Raw genomic sequence first — 22,955 nt, 5'->3', positions numbered from 1 at the left:
CTCTGGGAGTCTAGAACAATGTAGGCCTCATTGGAATAGAAGGTTAGGGTCTTTATTTTAGAGAAATTAGATTTGATGTAACAGTATCAGAGGAACAAAAATACTGATAGATTGATGGGATGCCTGGATGGCTCAGTTGGTTAAGCTTCTGCCCTTTTGTCTCAGGTCATGATTCTGGGATTGAGTCCCACATCAGACTCCCTGCTCAGTGGGGAGATTTCGTCTCCCTCTGCCTGCCGTTCCTTCTGCTTTGTGCTCTCTCCCTGAGAAGTGAATAAAATCTTAAAAAAAAAAAAATTGAAACTTGAGATTACATCACAGGTGAATGACTAGGGACCATATCCTTTACAAAATGAATTTTGAAGCACCTGGATGAAAAATGAAGTAAGTTAGATTAGTGAGCACATTTGTTATAATCATAGAAACCAACATATAGCCTTCTTTCATATTAACTTTATTAGTATTTATAATAAAAACAATTTATGAAAATATTCTCAAGATATAGAAACTACAATCTCTGCAAAATATACACACTCATAAATTGTTACAATACACATCCTTGTATATACTTTGGACATTATAAAAGTGTTTAAGAATGACACTCTGTAAAAGTTTAGAGAAGAAACATTTTCTCCAACCTTGGTCATATATTGTGACATTCAAGTACTTAAACCACACACTGTTGAAATAACTCATATATAGTGTACAGGCCCAAAGGGATTTAACTCTCCAAGTCCCATAGGTTCTTTCATTGTGCAAGGTAAGGAACCAGGAGAGGGTTCCCTGAGTTAATTTACCTTAGGTAGCTTAAGCAGTGGTTTACTTTCCACACGTTATCATGGAAATGAGGGAAAGGAGAAGGCCATGGAAACCCATCTTGGACAGATCCCCTCCCCAGCATCTCTATCTTTGCAGCGTGGCTCTTACAAGAGGATCTTTGAGCTCTAAAATGCTCTGATTCTGTAACTCTCTAACATTCTTGCAAAATGATGCTTCTGCAACTCTAAACTCCAAAAACTGTGGTTTAGGCTAAAGTTATAATGATAGTGTGACTCCCGTAAGTAGACTTCATTTAGGATTTGTCAGGTGGGAAGCGTTTGGGAAGATCAGCAAGCTAAAAATTTCCTCTTGGAACTACTGGAAAAGATCCTTTCTTACCAAGGCATAAACCTCAGAAGCCAAGTTCTTTCTTTCTTTGGAAGAATTATGATGAAAGGGAGAGAAAGAGCCTTTAATCGTTTAAATCTTTAGGCTTAAGATAATAACAGACGCTAGGTTGGACAGTAAGAGTTGGAAACCATTATAGCTTCACCAATAAAGAGCTGATTGTGATAAAAGAATCATTTGCGTCTACTCTCTACTTCCCAATTAACCTCCCAAGTACTCCTAAATAATGCATTCTCTCTTTAACTGCAGAGTATTGGCCTGATGAAATTCCAGATTAAAAATGTCATTTGAATTCATGAAATTAGTATCATGATACAGCACTAACATTTTATACTGATATACTAGAATTTAACAGTGATTTTTTTTTTCTGTTCAAGAAACTACAAAAGTCAATCAACCATGGATTCATATCTTTACATTTAACAAGTAACATGAAGCATTATTACATGTAATTCTATAAGGGAAAAGGACTACAAAAATAAATTTAATAGGATTACTGTATTTTAAAAAGTTGTCTTAAAAAAATATATGCCACAGTCTTCTAAATATTTGGTGTAGAGAGGGTAAGGGAGGTATCTATTAGGGTGAACCATAAGAAACCATTGTTTTTGTAAGTTAAAAAGGTAAAATTTCAGCAATTTCATATGGCTCAACCTAATAAAATCCTGAGAAAATCTTATTTGGCATCGCACTATAAATTCAAAGAGAATTTATAGAAAATCACATTTCTAGTGAGGGGAAAATACTTCAGCATGGAAATGTGCACACTGGCTATGCCAAGATTCCTCTCTTGTGGTTTAAAGACCTGAAATCTTAGAAAGTTAAGAAAAATGTAGTGCAGTTTCAAAAAATCAGAGGAGAACTTAAAATTATAGAATGATAGCTACAGTCGTGAATGCCACTGAAACAGAAAACTTCTAGCCAAACCTGGTGATTAAAAACTTTTTTTTTTAAAGTTTACATATAAAAATTCTGGCATCAAAATGAAAAGGCACTTATATGGGTTAAAAGAATGATAATCATTTATAAAAGCCTTGAAAAATAAGGCCAATTCATTTGTATTATTAACACCATTAAGTAGGCACCTATTCCAAGTTTCAGCTTTGGCCTCCGAAATGGAATTAGGTTTCAAATGAATTTCCAACATAATACCAATTATAGCAGCATTATAATCAGTAAGTTTCTTAGCATCTACACTGCTCAAAGGGCATCTAAAATTTCCTACCCACATATATCCCATCAGTACCAAAAATACACTTTCAAAAATTACATATATTTATACCAGTCATAGAACTTTTTTTTTTGTCCTCTTACCGATGCCACCCCAACAGCAAAAAAAAAAAAAAAAGAAACCCAAACCCAAACAATTGAGAAAAAAATTGCTACCACACAGACTGGCTAAATTCTTAGCTAATTAAAGACATACCATATTAAAAAATGGTACTTTAATTACGAAATTTATTAAGTATGACCAGCGAAGGAAATGCGGACTTTCCAGCTGTGTGCACGCGGGGCGTGTCTGCCCCGGGACCATGCGCGTGGCAGCAAAGCCTCATTTGGAACCCTGGCACCACTTCCGCACGGCCGCGCCGGTGCTGCTGGCTATGACGCACAGGGCCCCGCCCACCGTCCACCACGTGGGCACATCGTTAAAGAAAATAATCTGGAAGATGAACGCGAAGACCACGTCCATAGTCTTCATTATTGCCACTGGCCCTGCTTTTTCTATTTGGATGGCTTTCGTGAGAAACACCTGACCCCCCAAACCAAACAGGCCGATGAGGATGAGAAACAGCCTGTCCAAGCCGCAGTACGGCAGACTCCATTCCCCGATGATGAAGAGGACGATGATGCTCTCCAGGAGCCCGAGGATGACGTAATACCAGATGCTCAGGAAGTAGTCCACGGACTTCCCCATCTTTCTGAGGATGACCAGGGTCAGGGCCCCGAACACAGCGTGCGCCACCGCTGCAATCGTGCCCTTGAGGTGAAGGGAGTAGCTCTCGCCCCCGCCCGCGGCGCTGGCGCCAAACAGAAACGGGGGCCTCACGATAAGGATCACGCCGGTGATGGTGAAGACTGTGAAGAGGGCATCCCAAGGGCTGTATTTCTCCTTGAGAAATATGCAAGCAAAGATAGACGTGAACACGGGCGAGCTAAACGTGATGACAGTGGCGTCGGCGAGAGATGTTGCCTGGAAAGCGTAGTACAGTAGGATCATGGCCGTAGAACCCAGGACTCCTCTGAGCAAGAGGAAAATTCGTTGACCTTTGGGGCCTAAAAACCCAGTTCTGTAAATAAAAATGGAGGAACGCACATTAAACCAACTTAGTATGTTTTTAATATTGCACTTCTTGATTAAATGTAATTATTGAATGCCTAACTGTCAAAAAAATAAGGAACTGGTAAATTATAATAATGCCCACAAATGAATAATATACACCTTTAAAAAATGGTTTCTAAATATAGCTAAAGACATGAAAAGTGTTCACAGTAGAAGCAAAAATAGAAAAGAACTCCATAAATTGTATAATTATAATTCAGCAAATATAATTTTTCCTATGTTTACACAGGCTTGCAAAAAAAACAAAAAGGAAAATGTACTGAAATGTTCATAGTGGGTAAACATTAATAGATGGACTCACAGGTAATTTTTCTTCTTTATTTTCCCTCAATTTTCTACAGTAATAATAAGTGATGTTTATAATAAACACAATTTCAAGATTGAGCTGTTTCTACATAAGAAAACTTGGTGCTGACTGGTATGGATTGCCAATCTTATGAGTTTTTCTATAAAAGCTGAGGTAATGCTAAAATGTATTTTAGCCTTGGAATGTGAGAAAACTTTTGACTGTTCTCTGCAGAAGAGTTAAAATATACTGAAAAAGAACATACAGCCATTTGGATAAGTATAATAATTGCCACTCAATTTTTTTTTAATTAAATATTTACCAAGCAATGTGCTGGGTACATGTCAGGCTAGTGCAGCTTGCTGACCTGGAGCCAGCACTGAACATCTATGTGAAGTCTAGCCCTGTAGGCCTGACATGAGGACTGCTGGGTCTCTGGAACTAGAAAGGGTGGGTCATCTTTGACTCATACTTTGAAAATACTTGGAATACCATATGCATCTTCCATGATAATGAAACATAAAATGGGTCAAAACAGATTGGTGCTAAGGATTTAAAAAACTCTTCTAATGCCTTCCCCTGACAATTCTTTTATTAAGGGGAAGATAACTGTGTTAGCGTCAGTGGTCTGTTATCACCCTTAGAAATTTCTGAAGTCTTACCATCATTTCCTAAAATACCAAGACTTGTCCACACTTCCATAGGAATTTCTGACAGTATTAATTAGTAAGTTTTCACCTTTTTTCACCGAATCCTCAGGATACAGGGTGAAACTATTCCAAATGCATCTGTACTGTGTTACAGATACAAGGAGACTTTGGTGGCACCTGACTGAAGCATTTAGTTTAGGGTTTAAGCATTTTTGCCCAAAGAGAGAAAGAGCCAGACTGCCACCAGGGACCCAACTGGTCTCTTCTCTAATGGTTCTAAGTACACGGGGGTGTGTAGAGATTATAATGGGTGTGAGAGAGGCATAATTTAACCTGGGAAAGGGTGGGGATGCTGATCACTCCCCACCTAGCACCTCTTTCTCTTCCATATAGAAGGGTGGGGATCCTGATCACTCCCCACCTAGCACCTCTTTCCCTTCTATATGGACGAGAAAAAGGTGCTAGGTGGGGAGTGATCAGGATCCCCACCCTTTCCCAGGTTCCCTTCCATATAGAAGGGAAAGAAGTCCTAGTGGGGAGTGATCAGGAAGGGTGGGGAATACTACATGTGTTACATTCTACACAAAGCGCTCTGATCTATAATAAATTTTATTTGGCCCTTGCAGCCAAGGTGCCAGATAGAAGACAAAGAGTATAATTCCATCCATTTCACAGATGAGGACACTGAACATGAAACTATTTAAAAGGCCTTGCTGAAGATTACCTTTTCTCTTTCCCACATTATTAAGGTAACCTTCTATTTGCCTGGATAACAGAACAGCCCATTCTACTTAAATCTTGGTATTAGGAGACACCACTGCTTCTTCTCATTTACTTTTTTCTTCTAAACACTAGTTATGCCAAGGGAAAGAAGGGAGGGTGATACAAGATGGAGGGAACTATACAAGGAATGCTTTGTTCTCAAAATGGGGAGTGAAGAATAACTGAATCTCTTTCCCCTCTTTTGCTGGGCATGTGGTTTGTGCTTATGAGAGCATCTTCTGTGGGTGGGTCCTTGTGACTTTTTAGTAATCAGAGCCAAAGGATGTAAGAACTGGTAAATCTATGGGAGGGATAAAGCAGATGCTAGAGAATAAATAATTTAAGCAGGTCAAAAGATTTACAAACATTTGTTAATACCTTCTACTTTGCAGATAAGAAATACTTACTTTCTGTATATTAAGCAAGGGATAATGACTAGCATTTGGAACACACATCGGAATGCACTAATTTCTACAGCATGGACGTCTTGCACTTTTTTAACAAATAAAGAGGCCACTGAGAAAAGGAAGGCGGACAATAATGTATAAAACAAGCCAAGTCCAGGACAGGGTGCTTTCTTCTTGGCTTCTGAAAAAGATTAAGTTCTGGTTAGTCCTTGCTTCCAAATATATGATTTATTATTTTCAGTTAGGAATTGAGAAAAATGGTACAGTGTTAATGGCTAACAGGCTAAGAATGCTATCTCCTAAGCATTCCCATTCTCTGGATCTGAACCATTTCTCTACCAGGAATGATGAATCATTGAGCAAAGCAACAATTTAAACCCATAATTTTTGAAGCAGCTTTACCCTATAAAATGGATTTCCTTTGGCTCACTGAAGAATCACCCCTCACTTATAAGTCAAAAGAAGTAAAAATACTTGCCAAGATGGTGAGAGAAATCTTTAAGAAATGCTTGTCAAGATGGCTGGAGAAAAAGGCTTCCAAGTGATAATTTTTATCATCTCACTGGTGAACCAGGCTTTATGAAGAAAGTATTCTTTTTTGGACAACAGTTTATAGCTGTGTCATATGGCTCCTTGTTGATTATCTTACTTCCCCAACAAGTCTGTATACTCTTTCAGGCTGGGACCTCACTGTTTTGTTTATGCCTGGCTCACGGAAGACCCTGATTAAATATTTGCTGAATGAAAGAATACAAGAGAACTTATAGAAAGATGCCAAGTCTAACACCACTGGCGACAGCATAATCTGGGAAGTCTCTCCATTCTGTTATTTTGAACCGTTAATCATGATATCTTTTACTTTTCATGGTTTACGACTGATCTTCTGTTTACAGCATAAATTCTTCGAGGGCAGGGGGCTATGGTATCTACTCCTCTGACCTCAAAGTGCTTTAAAACAAAATTTTTTAAAAATCAGAACTGTCATTGAGCGTCAGCTTCTTGGCTAGATCTGAACCAGGAAGCTTCTGCTACTTCTGCTTTCTCGAGAGCAACACATATTCAATCCATTAACGACAGTCTGTATGAGCATTAAACTTTCGTTTTGCCACTTTCTCTATCTGAGTTACCTAAGACAAGAGTAAAACCTGTTTTGAATCTCATACCCACTCCCAACCCCATCATTCAGAAGGGAGCTAAAGGGGACAGGATAAGCAGAGAGCTCCCTAAAAGACAGGTGACACATTGAGGAATATATTAATATTTCTTTTCTTTTTTGAAATGAATACAGAAACAAGGAGAGAGTAAGAAGGAAACACTACTGACCCTCATCAGTTAAGAGGATAGCAAAATGCAAGAGTGTATGGTTTTGGCAGTTGCAGTTTATAGTAAAACTAGGATCATCATTCCAGTCTAGGAATTCACAACATGTTACTCAGCTACAGAACAATATTGCATAATAACATTTTTTTTAAATGCCCTTCTCTGATAAATGCAAACACCAGGTAATACATTTCAACTATCTCATAGCCATGAGATACCTTTGCCCACGAGTGACAAGCACTTTGTGAATGGGGACCAAAGTATGACGATGCACAATCTTTCCAGGAGCATTCCATAGCCTGACATGTGCAGTAAAAGATGGCAATGTGGTCAGAGGCCTCGCCCTCTTCTGGTTCCAGGTGCACAGTCAAAATCATTTGGAGCTAGTGGTCGTCACATCAAGGGTGATATGTTTTAAGTTCCCGAATCCTCCACTTTCTGTTCACTGCCTATGTGCTCAGATACCACGGAAAGAAACTGTACATACTCACTTAGCCCATGAGAAGGAAACTTTAGAAGACTTCCAAGTTAAGCACCACAAAATACATGTCTTGGCTGTGGTCAGTCTGAGAGTTCAGCTTCTGAAACTTCAGAGTTCAGGTCCAAATAAAATAGTTTTTCTTAAAAGAAACCCAACTCATACATAGAAACTACACCCTCAGAACAGGAAGATCAAGGACAGAAAACATCTCCCTGGTCTACATTTCAAGGACCTTCTCCAACCTAAACTTTTGAATTTTTCTCCAGGAATATTTTAACTTAACATGATACTTTAACTCTTTTAAAACTTAATTTTACACCTCTGGTTCTGATTATCTTCTCTCTTGAAACACAGCCACTCACATATTTTTCTTGCTTATAAATACTTAAGGCCCATAACTGCTGACTCGAAGAGGGCAGTTGTTATAAGGCCTGGCTGAACTTGATTATTTGTTATGTGGGGGAGGCCTGGTTCTACTCAGGAAGACCTGTGTCTTACTGAATAATAATTTCCATTCTGCCAATGGAGATGGACAAAAGAGCAGCATAATCCAAAGAGGCATTTGCTTATGTAATATGTTTCTATGATCATATTCCACTACAAGCATAGCTAAAAATTTGGAAACTAAATAATTCAAATTAAGTAAGGGGTCACAGTGCAATTTCCTGAGTTAGGAGAAAACTGAAAAGTTGCTCCGTTTCTCTATTCTTTGCTTTAAACTGGTGGTTCACAACCCCGGCTGGGAATAAAAATCGATTGAGTAACTCTTTAAACTTCAATTCCCGAGTCCTACCCCAGACCCACTGATGCAGGCTCTCTGCAACTGTAGAAAGCTCCACCAGCTTGAGAACCAGTGCTACATACAGACAACTCCTCCCAGGGGCATATGAGGCACAAGAGCGAAGACAACTTCTCCTTGCTTCAGTCCAAAATCCACACTGTCCCTCAAGAAAATAAATAGGTGTCTTAGGATAGCTGTATGTTGTCTGTGAAGGTTATCCCAGAATGTAGAAAACTGTTAACAGTTTCAATCTGAACTTGAAAATGAGCTTTCTTGAGACACCCATGATCAAGCGGTTAAAATGATAACTGTTGCAAAGATCAATGACAACATTTCTCTGGCAATCCTGTTTTCGGAATATTATCTGGTTATCTTACAATAAGTACTACTAAATCTTACTGTTAGCAATTTTCTTTGCAGTTAAAATACTCCACAAGATTCCTAAGTGCAGTAGCTTATGTAGCTTTATCATTTTGCCACGTGCTGCCTGAGTGTACAGTATTTCTTTGGCTCACAACAGCGGAAACATTTAAGAGTTCAGAAGGACTGACTCAGCATTCCACCAAAATGACATTCAGCCATAATAACTGATAAGGTGAGAAATACACCTCTTCATGGGCTGCACATCTGGTCAACACAGCTCCACAGCTAGCAGGAACCCCTGCTCTGTAGCTACCAGCCCATGCATAAATAATCAGAAGTCTGATCTTTCATTAGCATTTAGGACAAACATGGAGCAAGAGTCATCTGGGGCTCCTCTCTCTAAAATATGGGAAGTTCATAATACAGGAAGGGGGACCTGGAGCTGGGTAAGAGGCACAGAAATCCAGGGTCACACTTGGTGGAGGCCACCGAGGGGATGAGATGGTGCAGACTGTAACTTTGTCTTGAAAGGCAATCTACCTTTTTCTTATTCTTCAAGGAAGATGTTCAAGGTGGGTAGAGTAGCACTGTGTTCAGCACAAAGGGCCTTGGCCTGGGTCTCTGGCATGATGAGATCCTCAACCTTGGTGCTACACAGACCTATGCCATGTCTCACCCACACATGCCAGATCTAGGGAAAAACAAGGCATCCCCCGCTCTGAGGCCCTCATCTTCCTAGGCTTCACTTTCCTCATTTGTGGAAGAAAGAGGCTGAACAAGATCAAAGTGTTTTTACAGGATACTGGGCTCTGGAAGATAGGTCTGTGAACCTCCTAACAATGTTAATGTAAGATTGTGCCTCTCTGCCTTGTTTAGGATTAACTGCCAAGAAAGTCCTTCTGTATTTGTTTCAGGTCTATGATATAATGATTCAAATTTAGAAAAATAGGGAAAAATCACAAAATATTTACTATATTAATAATGGAATGCTGGTTTAGTTCAATATGAGCTATTATAAATATATTATAAAAATTTACAAGAACAAATAAGTCCTCCCAACCCCAAAAGAACCAGTGGTTCCTCTCAGTCAACTTGGCCTTTCCAAGATTCTGAGATTCTGAGGCATTTTCTACACTCTATGCTTCCTTTTTTTTTTTTTTTTTTTAATTTTTAATTAAGTAGACTCCATGTCTAGCATGGAGCTCAACTGAAGACTTGAACTCAGAACCTTGACATCAAGACCTCAGCCAAGATCAAGAGTCCCCCGCTTAACGCACTGAGCCACCCACGTGCCCCATACTCTGCTTTTCAACTTCCCCTTGAAGGAACACCGCTTACCACCGTCATCAGTGTTCATAGTTTAGCTCCTTACCAACCTCAGCCGGCTGCGGGATGGCCTCTTACTGACCCCCCAACCTCCAACCTCCGGCAGGGCGCACCAAACTGCAATCTGACTCCGCTGTCCTGCCCGCAACACTTTAATTATAGGAACAGTTTCAGAATCCCAAAAGGGTTCCAAACACAATCAGAAACTTTCTCCGGTCTTCACGCCAACGGGGACGAAATTCTGCTTTGCAGACCTCCAGGTGAGGGCTCGAGGGTTTCCCCCAGCTCTGAGCAGGGTAGGGATGGGGGCAGCGGTCCTCACTGAGCCCCCGGCCCGCAGCTGTGCGGGGACCCCCGCCCGCTGGCGCCTGCAACCCCACCCCTACCCCAAGGGGCAAGACCCGCGCCCGGGTCCGCACCCCACACTCACCCTGCGGAGCACACAAGCCGCACGGCGAGGAGCCGAACAGCCAGCACCTCCCGGTACCCGGCGTCCCCGCTGCCTCGGCCGCCGCGGGCTCCTCGATCGCGCCCTGCGGCACGTCGTCCGTCAGCCGCAGCCCGGGCTCTGGCACCTCGGCTGCCCGGGAGCTGTCCAGGGGCCGCATCGCGCGGCCGGCGCTCTCCCCCGCGCCGCGGCAACTAGCGCGGGGAGCAGCGGCTCCGCTGCCCGGCTCTTCCGGCCGGCGGCGGGGCGGGGCGCATGCGCGCGCGGCCCTCCGCCCCCTGCCGGGGACCGCGCTTGTCCTCCGCTGCCCTCTTACCTTCAGCTCCTGGAGACTCCTGCGCAGGAGGAGGCCGGCCACCACCCTGGTCTGGGGCTGGTGCCCACAACTGGTCCAAGGGCGTGCTCCGCTCTGCTGCGGTCCGGCTAGACTGGCCAGCGGCTTGGAGTCATCCTTCCCCAGGCACAGCGGACCCCTTTCTGTCTTTGCAGAGAGAAGGAGGGACGACTGTGGGTTCTGTGGCATTCTTTTGGGGTAGGCCTTTGGGAGGTGAGGAGAGTGTGCTTTTATTTAATGGTGTGGCGCCGCATTCAGGACTTCTGGAATGCCCTGGAGACCTTGCCAAAGACTGTGCCTTTGTCTCTTTGCCATATATCCAAGGAAGGTAGAATTTTTCTGGTTTTAGGTGAAACAACAACAACAACAAAAAGAATTAGCACATAATCCTAGGGAAAATATATCTGTAAGACTCGGGCAGAACCCATTCATATGTTCTTTGTAACAGTAGGCCTCCGTTATTGGTCTTTTTTGTTGTTTCTTTCTTCTTTTTGGTTATTAACTGAGACATCTAATTTGGTTAGATGTAAGATTCCAATAATCTGACATAATTGCGCCCAGTAAAGTTAAAAAAAAAAAATATGTCATTTGGCTCCAGAATGCCTGGGATTCAATAATATGCTCTTTATATGTAGGTAATTCTTCTTTCATCTCTGCTCGCTTTAAAGGTGAAAGGACAGTGTCTGAGCAGGGATGAACTTGCCTAAACTGTTCTAGGTCCAAGTGCAAGCAGATTACCAACTGCCTTTACTCAGATATTTGTACAAAGTGATCAACAGCTGAAAAATACTGCAGTCAGGAATCCTGGGTTCTGCCTCTGATTCTGTCCCTGAGTATGTGACCTAAGATAGTCACCACCTACTACTTGAGGTCTTGGTTATTTGAGATAGAATATTTCCCTCCATATTTTGCAGAGATGTGTAAATCAAGTCCAGTGATGGGGGCAAAAGCAGCGTCACCTGAAAAGCACTTTATTAGAAAATCAAGTTGTGTTTTTAAGTAAGGTGAACATATAATTTATCCTCCAAACTGCCCCCCCCCTTTTAGAGTAAAAGAAGGAGATTTCAAAAATTAGGCAGGGCAATAGGCATAAACCAGGTTTGTTGTAGGCAAGTTGGTACAAATGGCTACCTGAATTCTAACTTTGTTAACACATACATTGCGTGTCTTAAAAAGAATTTAAGACTGCTTATAAAAATATATGAAACTGATTTTATTTTTGGTGGTGGTGGCGGTATTTTGGTGGGGAAGTTGTAGGGAAGAGTGGTGAGGGTGATAGATCATGATTATGAAGCAAGAACCAAAAAAGTCAGTGATTTTGAAGCAGAAACCAAACATCTAGAAATCAAGTGCAGTTTCACAATTGCATTACTTGTAAGACTTAGATGTGCAGAGTGTTTGAAGAGTCCCTGTAATATTGTGATTTATAGGAAGTATATATTTGGTAATTCCCATATTCCTTTGCTCTTCATCCAAGGTTCTGGGCTCACAGCTCTCAAACCCTTGGAATTTCCTGAGCAGTAAGAGCAATGGGGGAGTGACTGTTGTCTTAATACTTGGTCTCTTGTCCTTAGTTCCTAAAATAGCTTCAGAGCCATAAAGGTGTAAAGGCATCTTGTTATTCATAACAAACCTTCTACCACAACTGGGTTTATGTTAATGAAGTGATTTTCTGAAAACACCTAAGGATGGTGGCTCTTGCCGAGGAACCATCCAGTGATTAGAGGGTTGGCACTGGCAGTACCACCTGACACCTGTGGGGAGGGGGAAGGGCCAGGGATTGAGTTCAGTCAGCAATGGCCAGTGATTTAATCAGTCATGCCTATATAATGAATCCTCCATAAAAACCTCCAAAGGGTGGGGTTTGGAGAGCTTCCTGTGGTGAGCACATGGAGGTACTGGGAGAATGGCTCTCTGGAGAGCCCATGGAAGCCCTGTGTTCTTTCCCCATACTTTGCCCTGTGGCTCTCTTCCATCTGGCTATTCCTGAGTTATGGCTCCTGAGTTGTAGCTGTATAGTCATAGTTATAGTTATAGTTATAGTTATAGTTATAGTTATAGTTATAATAAACCAGTGATCTAGTAAGTAAAATGCTTCTCTTAGTTCTGTGACTTGTTCTAGCAAATTCATCAAACCAGAGGAAAGGGTCTTGGGAGCCCCCAGTCTATAGCCAGTGGGTCTTGCAGTAACCTGGACTTGTAATTGACATCTGAACAGGTGGGGACACATGCAGTAACCTGGACTTGTAATTGACATCTGAACAGGTGGGGACAGCCTTGTAGGACCAAGTCCCTAAACTGCAGAGTCTGATGCTATCTCTGGGTAAATAGGGTCAGAATAGAGTTGAATTATGGGACACCCAGCAGGTGTCTGGAGAATTATTGTTGGTGTGGGGAAACCTCCCACTGCCCAGCCCCCTCTCCAGTGGACTTAGGTTCCAGGAACCCTGTTAGTTTCCCTTTTCAAATAGGAAAGATGGTGGTTAAGAAGTGTAAGGAAGAAAGAATTGGATGATTAGAGTAAGAATAATGACTTGACTACTTTAATTTCAATACCATCCTCAAAAAGGAAGAAGAAAATGGGTATCACACCACTATTGACTAGGGTGACTGAAGGGTGATGGGATGGTTTGGGCCTTACACTGTATTCCCTTTTACTTCCTTCCCTTCTGCTGCTGACATTGATATATGAAAGATAACACTCCCAGTAGTTTTCTTGTTTGCTAAACAAACAAGAACCATAGACATATGAAAAGCAACTGATAAGAAAAGTTCGGACCAGACTAGGTCAGAAGACAGGGCTCCAAGTTGCCCCTCCATTCAGCAGGGGCATGGAAGAGCTAAGTTTTTCTTTGAGCATTGCTGTTTCTATACTCTGGTGACAAGGACTTAGAGCTGGGTAGAGGCGGGCTTACCCCATAGGGTGACGGGTGGAGCAGAAATCCTGGGGTGGGGGGAAACCAGGTCAGAGTCCACCGCAGTAGTCTGAGATTCTGACCTCAAGGAAGAGGAGGCAGGGAGGAAGGCCTGCTTTTGAGGTAGCTGGCAGATGGAGTGGACAGGATTTGTGGACTCAATACATAGGAACATTGCTTCCGTGGGAAAAGTCATGCAGCATTCCAACTGAAATTCTGCTTCTGAGGAAATTCAGCTCTCTAGTGAGAACAGGGGCTCTCCCTCTAATGGCAGGTAACCACAGTGGGGTGGCACTCCCTCAGTGCTGGGGTCAGAAAGGAAGACAGAAGATGAGAGTAGAAGAGGGATGGTGGTGAAGGGTAGTTGATAAAGGACAAGCCCCCTATCCCCTCCAGCCCTCAGAGGAAACCACCCTTGGGATTTTACACCACCGGAAGGAGCCCTCTACCCTTCCCATATGACAGATAGATGACAAAAACCTGATGGGGTGACAGGCACAGGTGGGGGTGGTTAATCAGATTAAAATAGCCCTCCAGGGGCACCTGGGTGGCTCAGTCAGTTAAGCAGTTAAGAGGCTACCTTCACCTCAGGTCCTAGAATCCCCAGGTAGAGCCCCATCTGTCCAGCTCCTTGCTCAGCAGGGAGACTGCTTCTCCCTCTGCCTGCCACTCCCCCTGCATGCACTCTCTCTCTCTGTCAAATAAATAAATAAAATCTTTTTAAAAATTAAATAAAACAGCCCTCCAACAAGCCCATAAAAACCCCTAGACTTGGAAATTCCAGTGGTAACCTTCTAGAGTTGCCTCCCTCTTTAGGAGCTTTGTACTATCATTTAATACACCTTGCTTCGCTGCCCACCACTTGCCCGGTCTACCTCTTCATTCTTTGAAGGGGTGTGACCAAGAACCATAGGCACCGAAGGATAAAAAAAAAAAAAAATCCTGTAACAAGGGGTTCTAACTGTTCCATGAAGAAGCCAGAGTGCAGCATCCTTGCCATGGCAATGATGGCAGGTGGAGCCCTCCAGCTACTGCAGCAGAGGAGTTGGACTCCTGATTTCTGCTGCCATTTATATGTCAGGAATGTTCCTGAGTGAGGCATGTGTAAATCAAGAGCTCTCTTCTCTTGGCATGTCTACCTTATTTATATCAGACTGATATCTTGATAGTGATTTGAAAGACTGCTCCCCCGCCTCAAAAAGAGTTGGTTTCTTACTCTTCTAACTAATGCAACTTGTGACGTAGAAAATGGCAGTTTGCTCCAAGGAGTGAGGTCCAATGTGTGTGTTTTGGGGAAGATCAGTACTGTGGAACATAAGATCATAATTTTAAATACCTTGATAAGTGAAAGAGGGAACAAGCCAAAGAAAGGTAGTTTAGCCTAAATGTGGGATGGTATATTGGAGAGACAAAATAAATTGTTTGAATAGATGATAAAAACTGATTTGGGGGGGGGGGGACAGGAAAAAAAATGCCAGGGTTAGTTTCTCAAAAAAGTTCAGCATAGAATTTACCTCATGATCTAGAAATTCCACTTCCAGTTAAATACCCAGAAGCGCTGAGAGCAGAGACTCTAACAGAGAATTTGCACAACAGTGTTCATAGCAGCATTTTTCACAGTAGCCAAAAGGTGGAAAGAGCCCAAATGTCTACCAAATGATGAATGGATAAACAAAGTGTGGAATATACGTACAATGGAATATTATTCAGCCTTAAAAAGGAATGAAATTCTGAAACATACTGCAATATGGATGAACCTTGAAAACATTACACTAAGTGAAATAAGCCCAATCTAAAAGGAGACAGACTGTACGATTCCACTTAGATAAGGGACCTAGAAGAGTCAAATGCATAGAGACAGAAGATTGAATGAATGGTGGTTTTCAAGAACTGAGAGGAGGAGGGAAAGTGTGTTAGTATTTAATGGGTACAGAGTGTCAGCCTGGGGTGATGACATTTCTGTGGGTGGATGGTGTTGATGGTTGTACAGCAATCTGAACTCACTTAGTGCCACTGAACCGTGCACTTAAAAATGGTTAAACTGGTACATTTTACATTATTTATATTTACCACCAGAAAAAGGTTAAAAAGAAATGGCAGGGGAAAGCCTTTCTGAGGGTGTGCCACAGCAGTGTAGATCTAAAGTTAAAATAAACCTGGGTCTACATACAAACTGAGGCACGCAAGATATTTTCCCCAGCACTAGCCATGCTCTCCTTTCTTCAGTCCTCCTTCACAATTCCAGAGGGATGACAATACTTTTAAAAGATCCATAATAGGAGGAAAAGAGGTAGTATGGTTTACTGTGTTCTGGTCTTCTGAAACATTCCCTTTCAAGTATCCCTAACAGCTTAAAAAAAAAAAAGTGTAAACTTGGAACTGTAGACTAATTTCTGGAGACAGAGTTTAAAGCCCTCATCAGAGATAGGACATTTCTTTAAAGTCCCTTCCCATTTTGGACGCATATGCCAATTTTCCATTCTATTCCCTAGTATATTTATGTTTATCTTAATGCCACTTTTCATGTAACTCACTCAACTAATGTTTGAGTGCCTGCCCTGGACCACTTAGGGTTCCTAGGGGGATAAAGTGGGGCATGAAAGAGACAAGGCTATAGTCCTCTCAAGGATGGGGTGAGGGATGGTGGAGGAACAAAAGAGGATGCATGCATCCTAGTGTGCAAAACTCATGCCTCAACTCTTTGCATCTTGCTTAGCTTCCTGTCCCTGCCAGGTTGACCCACTGGCCTAGGCATTAAGACACTGCATTCCATGCACTTCTGTGGGTCGGGATACATCCACTTGGCTCTCTCCATCTCTAGTTCTTAAGCACAGAAGCGTAAGAGCTGGATCCCAAGCAGTCACTGCTGGGCAGGGGAGCCTTGATAGGGAGCCCTGCCCAAGCCTTGATACCACTGGGACTTTCTCCAGCAACTTCTTGCTTTCCTACTGTCATCTCTTCCCTCTCTGAGAAAGATAACTCCTGTAGAAATGATTTATGGCCCCTACCCTGTGGCCCTGCCCCTGAGAAACCTGTATTCTCCTGTGGGAACTTGCTTTCCACTTAAAACTTTCTGGAGAGTGAGGATGGATGCCTCTTTAGACTTTGCCCTAGATAATGAAAGTACAATGCAATCTACTCAAACCCCAAATTGTTATAACTTGGAACTTGGATTCCTCCCAGCTCTCATTATAATACTTGTTCTTTATTAAATGCTCAAAGTATGCCAACCACTATTAAATGCATTTCATTTAATCCTCAGGAAAACTTTATCATACATTTTAGTGTGATGATTAATAGAAGGGCTCTTGGAGTCAACTGCTGGAGTTCTCTTCTGGCTGCCTTACTTACCAACTGTGTGACTTCAAACAAGTGGCTTAACCTCACTGTGATCCTCTATTTTCACATCTGTAAAATGGGACAATAACCCAATGGATTAAAAAAATACAGATTTGAAGGGGTACATGATCCCTGAGGTTTCTGGCAGCATTATCAACAATAACCAGACTGTGGAAGGAGCCCAGATGTCCATTGACTGGTGATTAGATAAAGAAGATACAATATATCTTCTTTGGCCATCAAAAAGAATGAAATCTTGCCATTTGCAGCGATATGGATGGAGCTAGAGTGTATTATGCTAAGCAAATAAATTAGCGAAAGACAAATACCATATGGTTTCACTCATATGTGGCATTTAGGAAACAAAACACATGAATGTGTGGGAAGGGGAAAAAAAGAAGTGGGGGGAAGGCCATTCATCAGAGATACTAAATGATAGAGAACAAACTGAGGGTTGCTGGAGATCGAGCTAAATGGTGGTGTTGGGGATTAAGAAGGCACTTGTTTTGATGAGCACTGGGTATTGTATGTAAGTGATTCATCATTGAATTCTATCCCTGAAAGCAATATTACACTATATGTTAACTAACTAGAATTTAAATAAAAATTGGAAGAAGAAAAACCTTGCTGATTAAGAATTACAACACACTTTAATAGCTGGACTACCTGGTATATAGTTTGGTTCATGAAATATACAAATTTTTTAAAAAATTTTTTATTTATATTAGACCGCAAGGTACAATTTTGTGAAACATAATAAATATACAAAAATGTTTAAAAGATAAAAGTAAATGAAATGGCATAATAGTATTCAGCTGTTGTGAGAATGAATTGTGGTAGTACATGAAGAATGCCAGGTAGTACGTATTTTTTTTTAAGTATGCTTTTATTATCCCCATAATACAGGTGAGAAAACTGAGGCTCAGGGATGTTAAGCAACTTTCCAAAGGCCCACTGATAGGGAAGAACAGAAGTGGGATTGGAATCCAGGACTGTCAGGAGTCAAAGTCCACAGTCCCAACCACTTTACTCATCCAGAGGTCTTAATTGCCAGGATTGCTGGTTTCTGAGAGGACCTCATGAGGGCACAGTCCCTTTCTCCTTATATCCTGGCTTGGACCTTGAGGCCATTACTTTGGCAACATTCTATGACTATGTTCTATACCACAATTGAAGCTGCGTGCTTTGTGTTAGGCTATGGTGTCTGTCTAGCGTCTTAACTTTGTTGGAATAAAATGCTATGAAACAAAGAAGAAAAACAATTTTTAGAAGTCAACCTGTTTCCCCATCTGCTGTGAGATCATACATACTCCAGTGTCTACAACTCTGATCCCTTCCTACCCCACTTCTGTTGCCCAAAGCTGGAGTCTTAGTTAGGACTCACAGAGCCCAGGTAGGTTGACAATGTAGACCTGATTTTAGTTATTTCCTGCATCCTCTGCCTCTCCAGGGCACTCTACTATTTTCCCTGCACTCTAGGTGTCTGTTCTATTTCTATTTTCACATCACTGGATCTTCTTCCAACTTTTCATGCTATCAACCAAAAAGGCAAATATTAATTTTTAGTAATATGAGGCGTAAGGAGGGAGAAGCCATAAGCAAAGTGTCAGTAGAGAATTCCAGTGTTAAACCAGCAAGCATTCACTTTCCAGACAAACAGAGGTGCACAGGTTTGCGGGCATGCACATGTGTGCACACGTGTGTGTACACACACACATCACACACACACCAGCAGTTTCACCTTCAGTGTGAGGATTGGAAACACTCAAGAAGTGCCATTTTTATACAGATTCAGGTATATTTCTTTAACCTTTCTACTTGCTCCAGATGTACTTTATAAATTATAGAACGAGGTTTTGAAGTTCTATGCAATATTTAATGCATGATAAAATTTTTAACAGCATAAAAGGGTATACTATGAATAATCACATCTTTTCTTTTTTCCCTCAACCCCATTTCTCAGAGGCAATCGCTGTAAACAAATTTTTTTTAAACTCTTCCAGGGGCTGCCATTATACTCTTCCCCATCCCTAAGTCTCTAATGACCGATTTACCAACTCAAGATGATTTCTACCAACTCAAGAGGATTTTAGTGCCACTTGCCGCTTCCTGCTTTCCCCAGTTCCTGTCATATCTTCTTGATCAACTGGTGTCTGAACAAGTTGCTATCTGGCAAGGTGGGGACATGTTTGACTTCAGGATAATAACAGTCATCCTTTGTCAGGTCCATATTATTGGCAGCCAGGCAATGTGCTAACACTTTACATATGATCATTTAATTAATCTTCACACCCATGCTAGTAAATAGGCACTACTTGCATTATACAGATAAGGAAACTGAGGTCTGGGCTAGTTACATAACTTGCTCAGCATCTGAGAGTTAGTAACTGGGAGCTAGACTTAACCTGTACTCTCTAATACCCACTTTAAATCTTAACCATTACCGCCCCAGAACAGCAAATGCTCTAAGGCCAGTCTGGTTTTGCCACAGTGAGTATTTCCTTCATCCTGCAAGAGGTCTATGTGTGTGTGTGCACGTCTGCACTTGCATGTGTATTCACATTGATACTCTAGTATCTCTGTAGTATACTCTGTAGAAATAAAGGGTATGACCCTTTATTTATTTATTATTTATTATGACAGTGATATATTAATGAACTGGAGAGGGGAAATGGAATGTTACAAGGTTCTTCACATATAGATAGGTTTGTTTTTATTTTGTTCAAGAAAGTCAGTTATCTTTTAAAGAGATTAAAAATTAGGAGAAAAATCTTTTAGATATGCTCAAATATTAACCATTTCTAGCACTTTTCATTCCTTGGTACCAATCTAAGTTTTTATATGATGTCATTTTATTTTGCAGCTGGAGGAACTTTTAAAAACATTCTTGTAAAGCAGATATGCTGGCACATAATTCTGTCTTTGTCTGAAAGATGTCTTTATTTCTCTTTTGTATTTGAGATGTTTTTGTTGGAAGTACAATTATAGGTTGAAAATTTTTCCTTTCAACCCTTTAAAGATCTTGGTCCATTTTTTTCTGGCTTGAATTGAATATTCTTATCTCTGTTCCCCTGTTTTCTCTGGCAACTTTTTATCAATTTTTGTCAATATGCTTTGATGTAATTTGTAGTTTTCTCTGTCTTTATCTTGCTTGAGGATCATTGTGTTTCTTGCTTTTTGGGTGAATATTTTTCATTAAATATAGAAAATTAACAACCATTATTTCCTCAAATATTTTCTCTTTTGCTCTGCCTTACTACCTAATTTTTGAGACTCTGATTATTAAACGTTAGACTATTTGATTTTGTTTCATAGATCACTGAAGCTTTTCATTTTTTAATCCTCTTTTTTTTCTCTGTAATTTGGTTTGGATAGTTTCTGCTTCCTGCCTTCAAGTTTGCTTGTCTTTTCCTGTAGTGTTTAAATTTATGTCAAGCCCATCTAATTAATTTTTCATTTCAGGTATGATATCTTTCAGCGTTAGAAGTTCTATTTGGATCTTCTTAATAGTTTCCAATTCTTGCCTCAATGTCTTTATGTTTTCCTTTAAGTTGTATTTACAAGAATAGTTTTAAAGTCTTTATCTGCTAATTCTATCATCTCTATCATTTCTGTGTCTCCTTATCTACTAATTTTTCTCCTCATAGATTACATTTTCCTACTTCTTTCCAGGTCTAGTGGTTTTTTGTTTGTTTTGTTTTGTTTTATTGGGTGATAGAGTCTAGATTTTGTTGTCTTCTTCAAGAACTGTTGAGCTTTGTTCTGTCCTACAGTTAATTTGTTTGTGGATCAGCCTGATACTTTCGAAGCTTGGCTTTATGCTCTGCTAGAATGGATTTCTGGTAACTTCACTCTATAGCTAGATTATTTTTATTTATAAGACTTGGGCTTTCTGGAACCTCTAATGAATGTTCTAGATGTTTAATGAGATCTCTCCACTGTGGCTGATCAGAATAGAAAGGTCTCCCAAAACTTTGTGAGCTTCACAGTTGTTCAGCTCATAGCTCTCTGGATGTTGTTTTTTCCCCAATAATTTTATTTTTTCCTTTTTCTTTTTCTCTAGACTGTGTGCAGATTTCTGGAGTTTTTTCCTCTGCCTATCCTCTTCTCACACACTGTCTCTGTGAATTCCAGCTATCTTAATCTCACCAAAATAAAATCCTTTTCCTCAACTGAGCAAGCCCGTTCTGCTTCAGGTTCCTCCTCTCTGTGCCAGAATCTAAATGCCTTTAAGCCTAAAGTTGAGGCAATTTGAATGACTTAACCTCATTTGTTCCCTTTCTCTTAGAGAGAGTCTTGTATAGCTTGTTGTTCCGCGTCTAAAATAAATATGTTTCCTATTTTGTCCATATTTATCTAATTTTCATTTATGGCAGGGGTGTGAGGATAATATCAGTTACTCCATCACAGCCTTAGTAGAAGTGTTTTGTTCTCAGAGTTGTGATCTAATGAAGTGACATTTCTTTTGGTGAGAGTTTTGGGGAATGCTCAGAACCTGAGTTGTGCTGAATTCTCAGCAAGGCCACTTAGGTTTTGATCCCATGCAGATAGATAGTTATCAGCAACCGCTTGGGTTTTCAGCTAATAAACCAACCAAGTCTCCCACACCTTCTGAAACCCACGGACTTCTTCCTTTTACTCTCTTTTCTTATTAGCTGATTACTGTAGTTTCGATTACTTGCTTCATGCTATATACTCCTTCACTTGTCGGCATTATTGTTTACTGTTACTAGTTATCATGTAGTATCATCTATCAGGAATTACTTATGTTCCTCTCTCTTCAATATTCTATTGAAGTCTAGCCATCACCCAGAAAAATGAACAAATAATAAGTGTACAGTTCAATGCATGATGACAAATTTAATATGCTCATGAAAAGAACACCCAGATCAAGAAATAGACCATAACCAGTTCCGCGAAAGTCCTTCTTGTGCCTCTTCCCCATCACAACAACGCCTCCAAAGGTAACTACTCTCCAGACTTCTAAAACTTATGCATTAGATTTGTTTTTAAACTTCATAGGATTAGAATTTTACATTTGCCCTAGTTTTTGTGTGGTATCTTTCATTCAATATCATATTTGTGAAATTCATCCTTGTTACTATGTATGGTTTTAGCTAATTTATTCTCTTTACTAAATGACATTTTACGAATATAATACATCACTATCAATGTGGACTGTTATGAATGCCACTGCCATATTTAGAAGTATAGTATCTCTTGCCAATTTAACATATTTCCATTGGAAAGACTACTGGAACGGAGTTATACTCTGTATATATTGAACTTGAAAACTCAAATTCATAGTAATTCACAAATATATATCAACTGTGTTCTATGGGCCAGGTACTGGGCTAGACACCAACACTGGGACCTTTGTGGATTTTACAGTCTAGTGAGAAGGGACAGACATATAAGCAGATAAGCAATCACAATATATAGTAGTAATATGTTAGCAAGATATAGTAGTACTATGTTAACAAGTCATAAATATGACTTTGTTAAAATTTCTTCAAATGATGTACTTTCTAAAAGATTCATTTTTCATAAAAGGTATCTGCCTGTATCTGACCAATCTTCTGGAATTCCCAGAGGTGCCTTTATAGATAATTCAGACAGATTTAGAAAGATTAAAGAGTTATTCTTTTCAAAGAGTATCTGTTCAGTCAGTTGAGAAATCCTATTATGCATCAAAGAAATGCCAATGTTATTCCCACAGTCTTTCCTTTCACTGTGGTCTCCTTAAATGACCTTGGACCTTTTCCCCCCCTTCACTTATGTTCTCTCTTAACCAGCTCATCCATTCCCTGGGCTTTAACTACTGCTTGTGTCTGGCCATGACTCCCTTGCCCCTTCTTTAACTCTACTCCAGTTTCTCTCTGAACCCATATTTAACTACCCTGGTTTTTAATTGCATTTCAGGTACCTCCCCTGACACATCAGTTCAACAGGTCCCTGAGAACTGACTCCAGTCTTCACAGTCTTCTCTTTCCTCTCTCTCCTATTCCAGTGGAACCACTAACGTTTGCCCA

The 22,955-nt window shown here is 40.7% G+C and overlaps 1 protein-coding gene and 1 long non-coding RNA gene across 2 annotated transcripts in view; one reads left to right on the top strand and one right to left on the bottom strand.

Annotated features, from left to right (window-relative positions):
* LOC132016638 (uncharacterized) overlaps positions 1-22,955 on the top strand; it is a 223,481-nt gene that overhangs the window by 76,398 nt on the left and 124,128 nt on the right. The gene's annotated exons all lie outside the window — the stretch shown is intronic.
* Positions 434-10,569, bottom strand: SLC35G1 (solute carrier family 35 member G1). Its single transcript, XM_059398155.1, has 3 exons — positions 10,318-10,569; positions 5,617-5,797; positions 434-3,458 (listed from the first exon to the last, which is right to left on the bottom strand). The coding sequence occupies exons 1-3, from the start codon at positions 10,493-10,495 to the stop codon at positions 2,720-2,722; spliced, it is 1,098 nt and encodes a 365-aa protein (XP_059254138.1). The 5' UTR covers positions 10,496-10,569; the 3' UTR covers positions 434-2,719.

Source organism: Mustela nigripes, chromosome 4, assembly GCF_022355385.1.
Source record: "Mustela nigripes isolate SB6536 chromosome 4, MUSNIG.SB6536, whole genome shotgun sequence".
Taxonomy (NCBI): domain Eukaryota; kingdom Metazoa; phylum Chordata; class Mammalia; order Carnivora; family Mustelidae; genus Mustela; species Mustela nigripes.
This window is presented reverse-complemented; position numbering and strand designations above follow the sequence as displayed.